Source organism: Cervus canadensis, chromosome 10 (assembly GCF_019320065.1).
Source record: "Cervus canadensis isolate Bull #8, Minnesota chromosome 10, ASM1932006v1, whole genome shotgun sequence".
Classification (NCBI taxonomy): Eukaryota; Metazoa; Chordata; class Mammalia; order Artiodactyla; family Cervidae; genus Cervus; species Cervus canadensis.
Window position 1 is genome coordinate 8,665,020 of NC_057395.1, and position 14,064 is coordinate 8,679,083.

General features: G+C 46.6%; 1 protein-coding gene across 5 annotated transcripts in view; it reads right to left on the bottom strand.

Annotated features, from left to right (window-relative positions):
- Window positions 1–9,080: 9,080 nt before the first annotated feature.
- FBH1 (F-box DNA helicase 1) overlaps window positions 9,081–14,064 on the bottom strand; it is a 38,150-nt gene continuing 33,166 nt past the window's right edge. For all 5 annotated transcript variants that reach the window (XM_043479229.1, XM_043479228.1, XM_043479231.1 and 2 more), the window contains 3 exons: window positions 13,591–13,697; window positions 10,036–10,167; window positions 9,081–9,556 (listed from right to left, as the gene is read on the bottom strand). In XM_043479229.1, coding sequence (XP_043335164.1) covers window positions 9,386–9,556; window positions 10,036–10,167; window positions 13,591–13,697 — 410 coding nt within the window. In that variant the 3' untranslated portion in view covers window positions 9,081–9,385. The remainder of the gene's footprint in view (window positions 9,557–10,035; window positions 10,168–13,590; window positions 13,698–14,064) is intronic.

Here is a 14,064-nt window from a genome sequence, read left to right on the forward strand (position 1 = left end):
CCTTGCATGAATGCTCCACGTGGCTAGCCGGGACTTCTTCACAGATGGTGGCCTTGGGACAGCCAGACCACTTCCAGGTGAAAGAAGAAATAGCCAGGCCCCTTACGGGTGGGGACTGCCACATCTTATGGGCACATCTGTTTCATTTCATTGGTCAAAGCAAGTCTCTGGGCCACCCAGCCTCTTGGAGATGTGGTAGGCTGATAAAAGAGGAGGGAAGGAATCAAGGGAACCTCCTTTAGGATGGACTGGTTGGATCTCCTTGCAGTCCAAGGGACTCTCAAGAGTCTTCTTCAACACCACAGTTCAAAAGCATCAATTCTTTGGCACTCAGCTTTCTTTGAGGTCCAACTTTCCATCCTTGGTACTCCATAAATGCAAAGGAGTGTTGGGTGGATGAGTGAGGAGAATGATAAGGGTCAGCACCTGCCAGGCACTGAGAAGAGTCTATCTTTTTTTTTTTTAGTGGCGAAAGCACACAGGACCCAAAAGGGTCTGTGAGCTCTACAGATGTTAGAGGTCTTGAGCCCAGATGATGTCAGCTGGCTATGAACCTACATAATTCATATCTTTCCCTGCTCTCATTTCCTGTCCTACACAACATTTGTCACAAAGAAAACTGCCCATCATCTTTTTTACCTTGACTATCTCAGTAAATAAGACTTTCCTCTTTATAAACTCTCTTCTAGATGTTAGGAAGTAAGAGAACAGGGACCAAAAAGGCACATTTAAGGGTGGTTACGTGTTTCCAACTGACCAATCCACTTCAATTCTGGCCTCAGAATTTCAAGGACGTAGCTGAGAATCTTAGGTTCGCTTGTTGGTTTTCCCATAAGACTTGAAGGCAAAGAAACCAGCTCAATTGAAATCAAAGCATCCCCAACACCTCACACTGTCAGGAACAAATCAGGAACTCAACATATGACATTTTCACAGAATTTATAGATGTACGGCGTTACAAGTATGAAAGAGTTGCGGTTCACACTTTTCTCCCCTAGGGGCCTATGAACCCACCCATTCTATTTCTCTGGTCCCGAGTAACCTGGGATGTGACGCTCTGTCATCTCCAATTTGTCCTTGTTGTTCAGTGGCTGTCGTGTCCAACTCTTTGCAAACCCTTGGACTGCAGCATACCAGGCTTCCCTGTCCTTCACTATCTCCCAGAGTTTGCTCAAATTCATGTCCATTGAGTCGGTGATGCCATCCAACCACCTCATCCTCTGTCGTCCCCTCCTACTGCCCTCAATCTTTCCCAGCATCAGGGTCTTTTCTAATGAGTCAGCTCTTCTCATCAGGTGGTCAAAGTATTGGAGCTTCAGCAACAGTCCTTTCAATGAATAATCAGGACTGATTTCCTTTAGGATTGACTGACTGGATCTCCTTGCAGACCAAAGGACTCTGAAGAGTCTTCTCCAGCACCACAGTTTGAAAGCATCAATTCTTCATGGCTCAGCCTTCTTTATAGTCCCACTCTCACATCTGCACGTGACTACTGGAAAAAGCTTTGATTAAACGCACTGTTGTTGGCAAAGTGATCTGGAATCATGTTGGAGACCTCCCGCCCACACACAGAGACACTGATATCCCCTTCCTCGGCTCCGACCAGGGTGCAGACCTAGACCCACGTGAAGCCCATCAGATGCCCTCACCTGGTGAGAAGCACCGAGTGTGGAATGAGCAAACACAACAGAACTGATGGAGCAGCAACCAGCAATGCTTTGGAAGTACCAAGTGGTTGTCACGCTGCCGTTGTCTTAGCTCGCCAGGCTGCCTCGGTTCTTCCCAGCTTTCCTAACCTAATCCTCCAACTTCCTGTGACCCTCCGAGCCCCCAACATTCTTCCAGTACATCTTCTTTCCTTATTACAGACGCAGTTTCCATTACTTGTAATCGAAGCCATCCCACCAGTATGATTTGGTAGTAGAAGCAGGTATTGCTAATCACAGAGAAGCAGGGAAGGAGGAAAAACTTAGAATGGTGATCTGCCTTACAGATGACAGAAAAACAGCATGAGCTCTGCTAACAGCCTGAGACGGAGCAGGAGTGGCCTGGAATGGCACACCCACCAACTGTGCAGCTTCGTGTTCTCTGACAACCCCCTCCCCCGCTCCAGGGGTCGCTGTGACCCTAGCTGGCTCCAGGAGGATCGCTCAGTGACTATTAGACAAACAAACTGAAACAAAAGCAGCCTCGAAGAGTGAAGGTTGTGCAGGGACTGGTTGCAGTCAGCAGAATCTTTGGGTCCTGCTCAAGTCCCAGGCACTACCCAGGGGGCCCTTTCTCATGGACTCCATCACCATGAACTTGGTTATCTGTACAGGGCTGTTTCTTCATGTATCCGGGCAGAGAGCCAAAGGCACTAATTACAAACCATACATGGAATCTTCAGAATCCCCTCTGAGAAACCTGAGATCCAGAGGGCGCCTGAGTTGCTCTAACTCCAAGAGGTCCAGCGCCCCCTGGACTGCATGTGGCTGCAGTGTCTCTGGCCTGTTCCCAGAACCCTTAGAGGCTCAGCTTGGGGGCTTCCCAGAGGAGAGCTTAGAAGGAATTCTAGTTGCTACCCTGAATTCTGATTATGGCAGCTATATTTATCGGGAGTAAAATTTGGTTTGAAGAATGCCATGGCTGAGAACATCTGAAAGTCTTCAATGCTTTGTTTCTGACAGATCAGGGTTTTCAGAAGAGCTCTAGTTCCAACCGTTGACGTGCTGGTGGTGGAAACACCATGGGTTTGGAGATCACACTTGTTTCAACCTGAGCGCTATGCTGTGTGCTACTGATCAATCACCCTGGAGGCTGCCTCACCATCTGCTCCCCCAGGTTTGTCGGGAGAGCTGAACAAGGTGTACAGTGTCCCAAGTGTGTCTACCAGGCTCATAAACATTGAAGTTGCTTCCTGGATAAGGTCAATGTAAATACTGGACAACCAGGCCCCAGTGGCTGCCTGCTCCCTCCCTCCTTCTCAAATGAGTTCCCACTCTGGGGTATTCTCTTCCATACTGATGTGTGCATCAAAGGAAGCAGACCTCACCCAGACTCCAGGAAAGCAAATCTGGATTACTCTGTATGCATCACCAACTCCAGCCCACACTCTGCCCTCTACGGAAATATTCTGCCCAGGACCCCCCGTCTCGGATCAGGCTTGCTGTTTGCTGGGCAAGGTCCTCCTCATCCCGACTGGCCCTTTGCTTTGCTGGGATTCAGCCTTTCTGCAGCTTCCTGAGGAAGGCAGCATGGTGGATGACATTTTTACATGTAAAAGTGCCTTTATTTTACTGGTCCTTTGGTTGGGAATGGGATGCTAAGCTGGAAATCCCTTCCACTGGGTTTTGAGGTGCAGCTCCTCAGCACGGATTTATAACCTGAAGATGTTTCTGGCCCTGGACCTTTGCACTCAGGTGATGCTCTTCCTTCTGAGGGCCTGTAGGATCTCTCTCTGGTGCTCCTGAAACTGTACCACAGAGGGCTCGCTGGAGGTCTATCTTCATATGCTTTCTGCTGAGCATTTCAACCTGGAAACTCATAATTCAGTTCTGGGTGATTTTTCATAATTAAAAAATGAAAGTTGCCGGCTTGTTTTTTCTGAAACTCCTTTGGCATTGAGATGCTCAACCTCGTAAGGTGGTTCTGACCACGCGTCCCCTTTCAATCTTAATTTTTGTTCAACTTCCTGTATTATTTTTTCAACTTATTTCGTTCAACTATTCTATTGGTTTTTCATTTCCTTTTGTCTCCAAATACACACACCCACACACACACACAACCGATCCTGTTATCTCATGCATGCACTATCTTCTCCTATTCTTTGAATATATTTAAGAGATTTAGATTTTTCTTTTCCTTGTACAGACCATTTCTTTCAAGTTGATTCTTTTGTTTTGATATCCCACCTTTGTCTTGGAGGCTCTTTTCAGATGGCTGGAGATCCACATTTGGTTGGTCTGCTGCTCCTATTTAAGGGTCAAGCACTAAAAACTTGTTTGAAACCCTGAGCATTTGTGTAGTCTGATGCCGATGGGTGCTCCAGGTGGCATCACCCAAGGAATCTGCATCACTGTGGGTGTTTTGGCTGAAGTTGGTTCTACTCCCTACAGAAGTTGTTGCTCTCCCATCTAGCATGTGCATGCATGTGTGTATAAAACTAGGACGTTGATTCCTAACCAGCCCCCATCCCCGCCAAGGGGATGGTGTCAGGAGATGGGCCCTTTGCGGGTGATGAGGTCATGGGGTGGAGCCCTCAGGATGGGATCAGTGTGCTGGGAACAGACCCGAGAGCTCCCTGCTCCTTCCTCAGGTGAGGACACAGTGAGAAGATGCTGTGAACTAGGAAGCAGGTGCTCAACAGGCAACACAACTGCCGGTGCCTTCCCCTCACACTCCCGGCTGCCAGAGCTGGGAGGAGTTGGAGCCTGTAGGTTACAAGTTGTCTGCTGCAGCTGCCTGAGCTTGTGAAGATGATGGCCTGTGTCCACCGTGGCCCTGGTCCTCAGCTATGCCTGGTCTCTCTCAGGAGATCCTCCTGTTTCATCCTCCCCAGAGACCAAAGCTCTGGATTCCGCCAGGGTTGAGGAGGAGACGTTGCCCACTTTCACAGGACAGCAAGAACATGAGGATGTAACTGGCTTTTATTCAAACTCTCTTCCACTGTTCCTGCTCCACCTTTACTCCTAATTCCCGTGGTCCCAGCACCATCGAGTCCCGCCCCCTGTCAGAGTTCTAGGGCCTGGGGAGCTGTCAGTCATCACTCACTTATCGGCTTCCCAACCTCACTTTCTCCCTGTTGTCTTTGTCTGAACAGGTTTACGCCTTTTAAAAAGCATCCTATTTGCTGTCCCTGAAGTATAGCTTCAGGAAGCAACCAAAGTACACATATGATTGGTCCATGATCATGTCCATTTACCTAAAGGCCCCACTGATGTTAGCCCCCACGATTCAGCTCCTGGCCTCACTGAACTGACCATGCTAACATCGCCTCTGTCTTTGCAACTTTATTCCCCACCCCTGCTGGTTCGGGCAATGCTGGACGCTGAAGCCACTTCCACTTAAACCCCTTCCTCTCCTCAATTCAGCAGCAACTCCATCTTTGGGAACTGGCTGTTGCCTCCTTCAGAGAATGCTCTTCCTTTCTCAGCTCAAGCCTGGGGTGTTCCTCTGCTCTTTCCTTTCTGGACACTATGGTGGAGTGGGCTCGTCGAAACCCTCATGCTGGTCTTCCTCACCCGCCACTTACACACGACAACTCTAAACTGCTTCCGGTCCATGCCAGTCTGCTGACCTACAGACCCATGTCCCCACCAGCAAACCTACTTGGGTTTCTTATAAGCACCCAAACTTGACAAGTCAAAACCAAGTCCATCATTGTTTTTACACAAACCTACTACACCCCGTGTTCTCTGCCCCAATGAAGGGTACCCTCACCCACACTGCAAACAAGCCAGAAACCCAGGGGTCCTGTCGGGATTCCTACCAGCGACTTACTACCCCCGATGAAGCCCTAAGTCCTGCTGATTCGACCTCTTTAATCCCGAGAGCAGAAGTTCTCAGAACTCAGTGCACGTCAGAATCACTTGTAGGGCTTGTTAAGCATCAACATCAACCAAATGTCCCTCAACAGATGAATGGATAAATAAGATGTGGTACATATATACAATGGATTATTCAGCTGCAAAAAGGAACAAAACTGTGCCATTTGCAGAGATGGGGATGGACCTAGAGGTTGTCATAAAGAATGAAGAAAGTCAGAAAGAGTAAAACAAATATCACTCATATGTGGAATCTAGAAAAATGGTACAGATGAATTTATTTGCAAAGTAGAAATGAAGAGACAGACGCAGAGAACAAACATATGGGTACCTAGTGGGGAAGAGGGGAATAGGATGAACTGGGAGATAGGGATGGATGTATATACAGTACTATGTATAAAACTGATAACTAAGCACAGGGAACTGTACTCAATACTCTATGATGATGTAAATGGGAAGGAAACCCAAAAGAGAGGGGATGCATGTATATATATTATAACTGATTTACACTACTGTAGAGCAGAAACGAACAGCACTGTAAAGCAAAGACATCCTAATAAAAAGTAATAATAATAAAAGAGTACTAACTGCTGGCCTCAGTCTCACAAGTTCTGACCCAGCAGATGTGGGTGAAGAACAGAATGTGCATTTATATCAAGGTCCCAGGGGATGTGACACTGCTCAGCTGGGGGCCACACTCTGAGGACCACTCACTAGAGGACAGCCCCACCTCACTGGACCCCTTCGCCTGTGCTGGTCCAGCCCAGCAGATGGCATTTCTAGCTGAGATCATAACTCTGAGCCTCTTAACTGAGCTGACCTTCTCAAAACATCCCCCAATCTACAACTGGAATGCTCTTCCTGAAAAGAAAACCTAATGTCTCACAGCTTCTCACTGACTTCTCATAACTTTTGAGGACACCACCCAAACTCCTTCACGTGCAGGGCCCTTGGTGACCTGGCCCCTCACTGGTGTGTTCCTACTGCACACTCCCCAGCCAAACATGTCTCATCTCTCCAAACATTTCCTACAGGTCATACCTTTAGTGACTGCAATTTCAGGTGCTGATATTCTGTGATATTTTAAAATTTCTCTGTACCAATACTTTAGGTTGGTCAAATGCTATCACCTAGTTTTTAAAAAAATCCAAAATCTGAAATATACCTTGAGCATAATTATATGAAAGGACAAAGTAATGCATAATCTACATGCACTATGATATTTTAACACTTCTATTTCAAGAATAATTTTTATTTCCAATAACTTCTAAACAAATGGAATATGACATAACAGAATTTGTTTTTATATGGGTAATTCTGCATCAGAACCTCTATACACATGATAAAATCAAAGAAGATGGAGACAAATCAGAAATCCTAACTTTGAAATAAAAAACTAGAACTTGGTATTAGCAGACTGCACATTCTTAAACAATTGAAAAAAGATCTCATCTAAGTTACCAATGAAAAGGGGTTACTTAAAAATGAATGAACCAAAGAAAAATATCTGGAACTAGCTTATAATTATTTTCCTTATTCTCCCAATTTATGTGGTGTAAAAATAAAACAAATCTCTACAGAAAATGTGCACAAAAATACATTCACAACTAAATGAAATCAGGGAAGCCCCATGATTTAAAGACTAACCTTTATAAAGGATCTAAAAGATTTTCATTTCCATGTAGTGCTTAGTTTATATTTTTGAATAACACTTTTATTGTTTTCATCTAACCACTCATATTAAAATGATAATGGATATTTAACACTTATACACATGGGTGTGGGATTAGAAGATGCAAACTATTATGTATAAAGTAAATAAGCAACAAAGATATATTGTACAGCACAGGGAAATATAACCATTTTTAATAACTTTAAATGGAGTGTAATCTATAAAAATATTAAATTATTATGTTGTACGCCTGAAACTAATATAATATTGCAAATCAACTATACTTCAATAAAAAATCTGTAATAAAAATAAATAGAATATAATTAACTTTATAAGTATATTTAACAAAACTATAAATTTTATATAGGAATTTCTATCTTAATAAACTGATTACTGATTTCCTTAAGAAACTAAAATAAATAACATTTCTATTTTTACTGTGTATTTAAAAATTAGTTTTCTATTTCAAACACATCAACTATTTGATTTCACTGACATTTTAGAAATTCTTATATAACACTTAAAAAATAAAGTACCAGTATCAATTCCTGGATCCTATTATTTTTAAATAAGTACCAAAATACTAACGCTGATGTTTTACTGTGGCACCATGACCACAAACAAATTTGCTCCTTCTTTCTAAAAGTTTCTCTCCTTCTTTAGTAGGTAGCTAGCCACTCACTCCGATACTAAACCCACCCATTCTGGTGGTCCCCCGCCGTCCTCTCTGATGGACGCCTCTCAGGCCCCAGAGCAGCAGTGCGGTTCCAGCTCTGGATGCCCCCCCAAACCCCCCACACAGCATCACACTCCCCTCACTGCCCTCTCCGAGTCAGGACTGCATGTGATTCCAGACACCCATGGTCAGGCCTGTCCAACATGTGCTCAGTGGAGGCCTAGTATCTACTCCTCCAACAATCCCAAGTGCCTTCCTCTCCAGTGAGCAAAACCAGACTTCCAGAAAATGTGTTCGTGGGCCCCTCCCTAGCCATCCCCTCCCCAAATCCTTCTACTGAACGACTCTGAACACTGTGCCCGGCAAATCCAAACCACCCCCTCCCACTCGCTGCTTTGTTCCGAGTGATCCAGGAGCACCAAGCGAGGCTGGGCCAGGAACACGGCAGGGGGGTGAGGACGTCCGCCCCAGCTGTGCTCAGGGCCCACCGTGTGAATCCTCCTCCCCGTGCAGATGTTAACGCAGCCCTCACCCTCTCCACACGGCCACCCCGTCCGCCAGCACCCTTGCTTTCCTCACCGGCCTGCTGGCTCGCTAAGCTCCACTAGAGGCCCGATGGGGGAGAGACGGGGGGCGCCGCACAGGGCGAGAAATCCGCTCCCCACTCAGCGGCCTGGGCTCAGACACCAGAGCCGGGGAGCTCCGGGAGCGCCCCACCTGCCGCCTGCATCCCTGATGTGCTGCATGGCGAAAGTGTGAAAACACCGGATCCACGTGTGGCTCAGCCACATTCCTGTGAGAACGGCTTTACCGCTGACACCCCCAGCACCCGACCAGGAACCAGTGCGTGTGTCCGCGTGGTGGCTGGCCGGCCTCGCCCCTCTCTCGGGCTCTGGTCTTCTGTTCTACCTGCAGGGATGCGAGACGTCTGGCTAGGGTCACTGCCCTTGTCATGTGTCGTGCTGCCTCCCTGCTCAGGCTGTGAGCCCCACGATGACAAGGCGCACCCTGGGTCTCACATGTGCGTGACTCCCCAGAGCATGAAAAACCTTGCTTCTGATGTGCCAGTTGTCACCCTGGACACAAAGCCTCCTGCTCTGCTCAGCGCGTGATGTGAACAGTCACAGAGCTGTGACAACAGTAAGCGGAGAAACGGAGAAAAGTCCAGGAACAGCGGGGGTGAAGGCAGGGGCCTCACACGGTGGAATGCCAGTGCTACAATGCCTGTTTAATTGAGACCTTGTAATAAAAGTTTAAATACATAAAATTTTTTTTTTTTTTTTATCAAAAGACCATCCCCCACGTTCCTGGCCCGCTGACGTGGAGGAGGGGCGGCAGGGTCTGGCTACCTCCAGGGGTGAAGACAAAGCAGGTCCAACTCTGGCAGCCATCATCATCCTTGGAAAATGCTCTGTGAGCAAGGCTGGCCTCAGGGAGGGGGCCCCCCATGCTGGCGTCTGCAGGGGCAGGAGCCCCCCGGGCATCCCGGTGGGAGGAGAGCAGGGCCCACGCTCAGAAGACGAGGAAGAGCAGGGCCTCGTGCCGGGGCAGCACAACATTCTCCACTGTGCGGTCCATGGCGCGCACCTGCTCGGGGGAGGCGGTCAGGAAGGCCAGCGGCCCAATGCGCTGCTCCACACACGAGTGGCACAGGTACCCACCCTTGTTCTCCTTCCTGTTGCTCTGCAGGGTGGGGTAAGGAAAGGAGGGGAGGGGGACAGTTGGAGGACAAGTGTTTTCCACCAAGAAGTGTGACCCCCCCCTCCATCAGACGCTGATGCTTTCAGACCTGCTGTGTGGCCCTGAGGTCACACCTCCCCCAGCAAAGCATCCAAGGTAGACTCTGCTATATCAAGTTCCCAGGGCGTATTAAGGCACGAGATGAAAAGGCCAGGAAAAAGCTAGCTGGGCCCCTAGGAAATAGTCCTCACCTGAGCGTCTGCACCAGCCCGCCTCCCAGACTGCCACCTGGCTTGGCCCCATGGGGTCCAGTGTCTGTGACACTGAGGTCCACAGGGCACCTCTAGACCTCCTCGTGGAAGGATCAGACAAGCTTCCCCTTCAGCTCCCTCACCCATGGCCTGGATAGGCTGCCCAGTGACAAAGCTCAGACGACTGAGCTAAACCCTGGCAAGGGCAGAGGCAGTGGCCGAGACACGTACGTAAGTGATAGGCAGCTTGCGCATGGTGAGCACGGCGTCCACAGGGATGGCGTTGCTGCATTGGCCCACGCAGCAGCGCACCACGCCTGTCTTCAGCACGTTACTCGTCAGCTCCGCCTGCAAGAAGTATTCCTGGGAAGGAGAAAGCAAGGGTGTCACTGCAGTGCCTCTGCAATTTTCTACCTGGACGTCCAACACTCTAGGACATCATATGAGTCCCAAGATGAGAAAAGCAGGGACCACAGCAGCTTCCCTTGTTTCTCTGCCTTTTCCCTGCACGTAACGCCAGCTCCAAAAGAACACACACAGCGGGACCCAGTCCAGCTGCATTCTGACTAAAATGACTGGTTGAAAAAAAAAGGTTTAATGGACAAACATGTGAAACTATTGGCTACAATATTTTAGGACTACTTTTGGATTTTATCTGAGGCTGACCTGTCTCTGAGTCATTAAAAATGATCTGCATGTTCTCTTCATAGCCCATGAGCTTCAAAACCCTGCCCATGCCCATTTCCCCGAGCCCTTGGCTGTTCTCGTGAGCAGGCTCTGAGCTTCTGCTGCTCTACCTGCCAAAGGCACAGACCCAGCACCCAGGTCAGCTGGCGGTTGTGAGGAAGATGCACAATAGCATGTGCCAGGTGTGCGTCGTCTGCACATAGTGGACACCCGAGAAATGCCAGCACTCTCCCAGATGGGAGATGCCACGAGAACAGGGACCAGGGTCTGGTCTGCTGCTGCCACAGAGGAGGGTAACCAGGGTCTGGCACACCAGAAAGACCTCAAACTGCTTGCTGACAAAACAATTATGATTTCATGGGTTTTTTTAAATTACAACTAGCTATTTATCCAACTTTTTTTTTTTTTTTTTTGCAAAATCCAGGTCTAAGGTTCTGATTTATATGGTTTTTCTGTCTTTCAGGGTCTGCCTACCTGCTACAGGAAAGAACAGAAAATATACAGACGCTTGTGTTCCCGCCAGTGTGTGTGAACAACTAACTGCTGACCAGGGTGGACTTCACCATGTCTGAAACAGGATGCTCCCACATGGATTCATAAGCCACAACAGAGAAAAAGCAGAAGTCCTTTCCTCACGCAAGGTCCTTCAGACTAAGAGTCATCTGGTCACACAAACGGCTATACTTTCGGGGCCTCCTTGGAGCCCCTGGACCAACAGATGTCTCCTAACCAGCCTTAGTGAGAAGGAAGTACTTCTCCAGAGTCCATGTTCTTTTTTCCTTGGAGAAAGCTCATTTTCCCTATAAAATATGTGCATGAGCAACTGACATGCTTCCAGTTAGCTTTAAAAAGTCTGCTAGACTCTTAACATAAAACTTGTGGGACTCCAAGACATACAATTCCTGTGATGAATATGGCAATACCTAGAAAAGTGATACATTCATTATCCTTTACCCACAAATTCTGACTGTAGAATTGTATCCCCAAGATGTATTAGCTAAAACAGAAAATGATTTGTGCCTAAGATCATGAATGGTGGCAAAAGTATTAAAAGTAAAAGACTGGAAAACATCCAACATCCATGGGTGAGGCACTATATAAATCATGTCAGATGGATGCAGTGAATAATACTCAGCTGTAAAAAGGAGGAGAAAAAGCTTTAGAAACTGATAAAAAATGAGGTAAGAATATTATAGAATGCTACATTTCATGGAAAAGAAGAATTAAAAAATACATCTATACATATTAGTTGATATCTGCAAAAGGAAATATCAAAAACTAATTTTTAAAAACTAGCTATCAATGATGGAAGAAGATAAATGTCTACAGGAGCTAGGGAGGGAACAAGACTTCTCAGAGTTCTTGTAACAGTTCTTCCCTGTTACAAAGTTCTGATTTCAGAATACATAAACTTTACACATTCAAAAAAGATAATGAAGAAGGACAGCAATCCCTGTAGGGGCTGCAGATAAACAAATATGTCTACCTGCGCTTAAACTGGTGACACAGTCACACAGAGGGGAAAAGACTCATTTCAAGCATGGTACTTCAAAACACTGTACTCTGACTACACATCTTCAGTGGAATATTGAGAGAGAGAGCTGTTAGGAAATCTTTAATTCCACACAGTATTCTGTCAACAGTAATATTGGCACTACTTGAAAACTTTTACACAGAGAATAATGTAAGTAAGTAATTAATAAATACGGTTCAGAACCAAGATTTTCAGTGTAAGAGAAAAGATTCAAATGTAAAAGAAAGTAGAGTGTGTACTGTATAAAAAAGTAAAAATCCTTAAAGGACTGGGCTGGAGAACCACAAATGACAAGGATTATAAATGCAATTGGCCACCAGTTCCCAACAGCACAGCCAGAGGGCAGCCCACCTCCTGCTAGTTGCACCTGCATGTCTATTTTATGTATCTGTGTTGCATTTAACAAGAAGTTTAAATTAGAAACTGGAATTGAAAGGATCAGTATCAAAAATATGGATTTCCTAGCTCTGTCTGCTAAAAAGGTGAACAGTTTGAGCATCAGTAAGAGGGAGAGAATCGGAAACCAATGCCTCCTGACGGGATACAGCACAGAGGGAAGCCTGCTGCCCCCGCACCGTGGAGGGTTCCTGCCAGCACAGTTAGACCCCAACTCAGTCATGCCCCTCAGGTGACTTTCCGTGATGGCAGGCGACAGCAGAACAAACGCAGAACAGAGGACGCTCTGGGGAACAACTGACGCAGTTTCCACAAAAAGTCAGAAGCGTCAGGGATGAGGGAGGGGTCCTGGGCTGCTCTAAATAAAGCAGCTTAAGAGATCTTCCCTGGTGGCTCAGAGGTTAAAGCGTCTGCCTGCAGTGCGGGAGACCTGGGTTCGATCCCTGGGTCGGGAAGATCCTCTAGAGAAGGAAATGGCAACCCACTCCAGTATTCTTGCCTGGAGAATCCCATGGATGGAGGAGCCTGGTGGGCTATAGTCCACAGGGTCGCGAAGAGTCAGACATGACTGAGCGACTTAATTTTCACTTTCACTTTCAAGAGACCTAATAACCAAATGTCTGTTTGGGTCCTGATCTGAATGAATCAGCTGTAAAAAGACATTTCTGAGATAATCATAAAATTATGATTATAGATTGAGTGGTAGAGGTCATATGGAATCACCATAAATGTTATAAGATACAATAACGGGGGCTGTGGATATGAAAGAAAGTCCCCGTTGTTTCAGAGACATGGACTCCAAACACAGGCAGATGTAGGACTGCAATATATCATTGTCTCAACATTAAAATGTTTCAGATTTCTTCAAGTAACCCATGTTGTGAAATAGTATCAGTACTCTACAAGCCATCTGTTATCAGTTGCCAGTGATAATATGCTTCTGTTACAGATCTAACCACTACCATAACACAGGTTCTACAAGAAAACCACGCTGCAGGTTCTAAGAAAACATAAGATCAAAGTTCATACAGAACCTCACACAACAGATAGAGATTATTTGTACATAAAATTTACTCTCCTACTTCACTCTCTGGGGTACTGGTTTAGAGACTAAGAAATGCCAGGCTTATCTATAAAGCAGGAGTCAGCAAACAACCGTCTGTGCTTACCCCAGCCAAAGTCAAAATGTTCTCCAGAGATTTGGTCATGATGAGCTGCTTTTTGGCACGAGTTACAGCTACATACAGTAAATTCCACTCATCCTCAGAAAACGACTCTAAAGAAAGAAAAGGGAAAAAAATATATCAACACACAGCCTGCTTATGAAAGTTTACGTTCTCATCTAAACGTTTACTACTCCCCACCCACCCAGCAAAAACCCCTAAAGATCTGTTGGCTTCATAAACAAAGCTTTCCTACAAACACCAACTCCAGAAACAAACAAAACCCTACAAGACAAGGGGCACAGGACCTTGAGTTCCTGTTTGTGCTGCCTCTGGCAAGTCCTGGGGGCTTATTCACTGGTCACCCAGCACCTGGTGCATGGTCACCAGTGACGTGCCTGGTGCATCGTCAAGGCAACCAGGAGGCTGGCAGAAATCAGGCTGATGGAGGTGAAGTCCCTGGACCGACAGGCCTCAGCC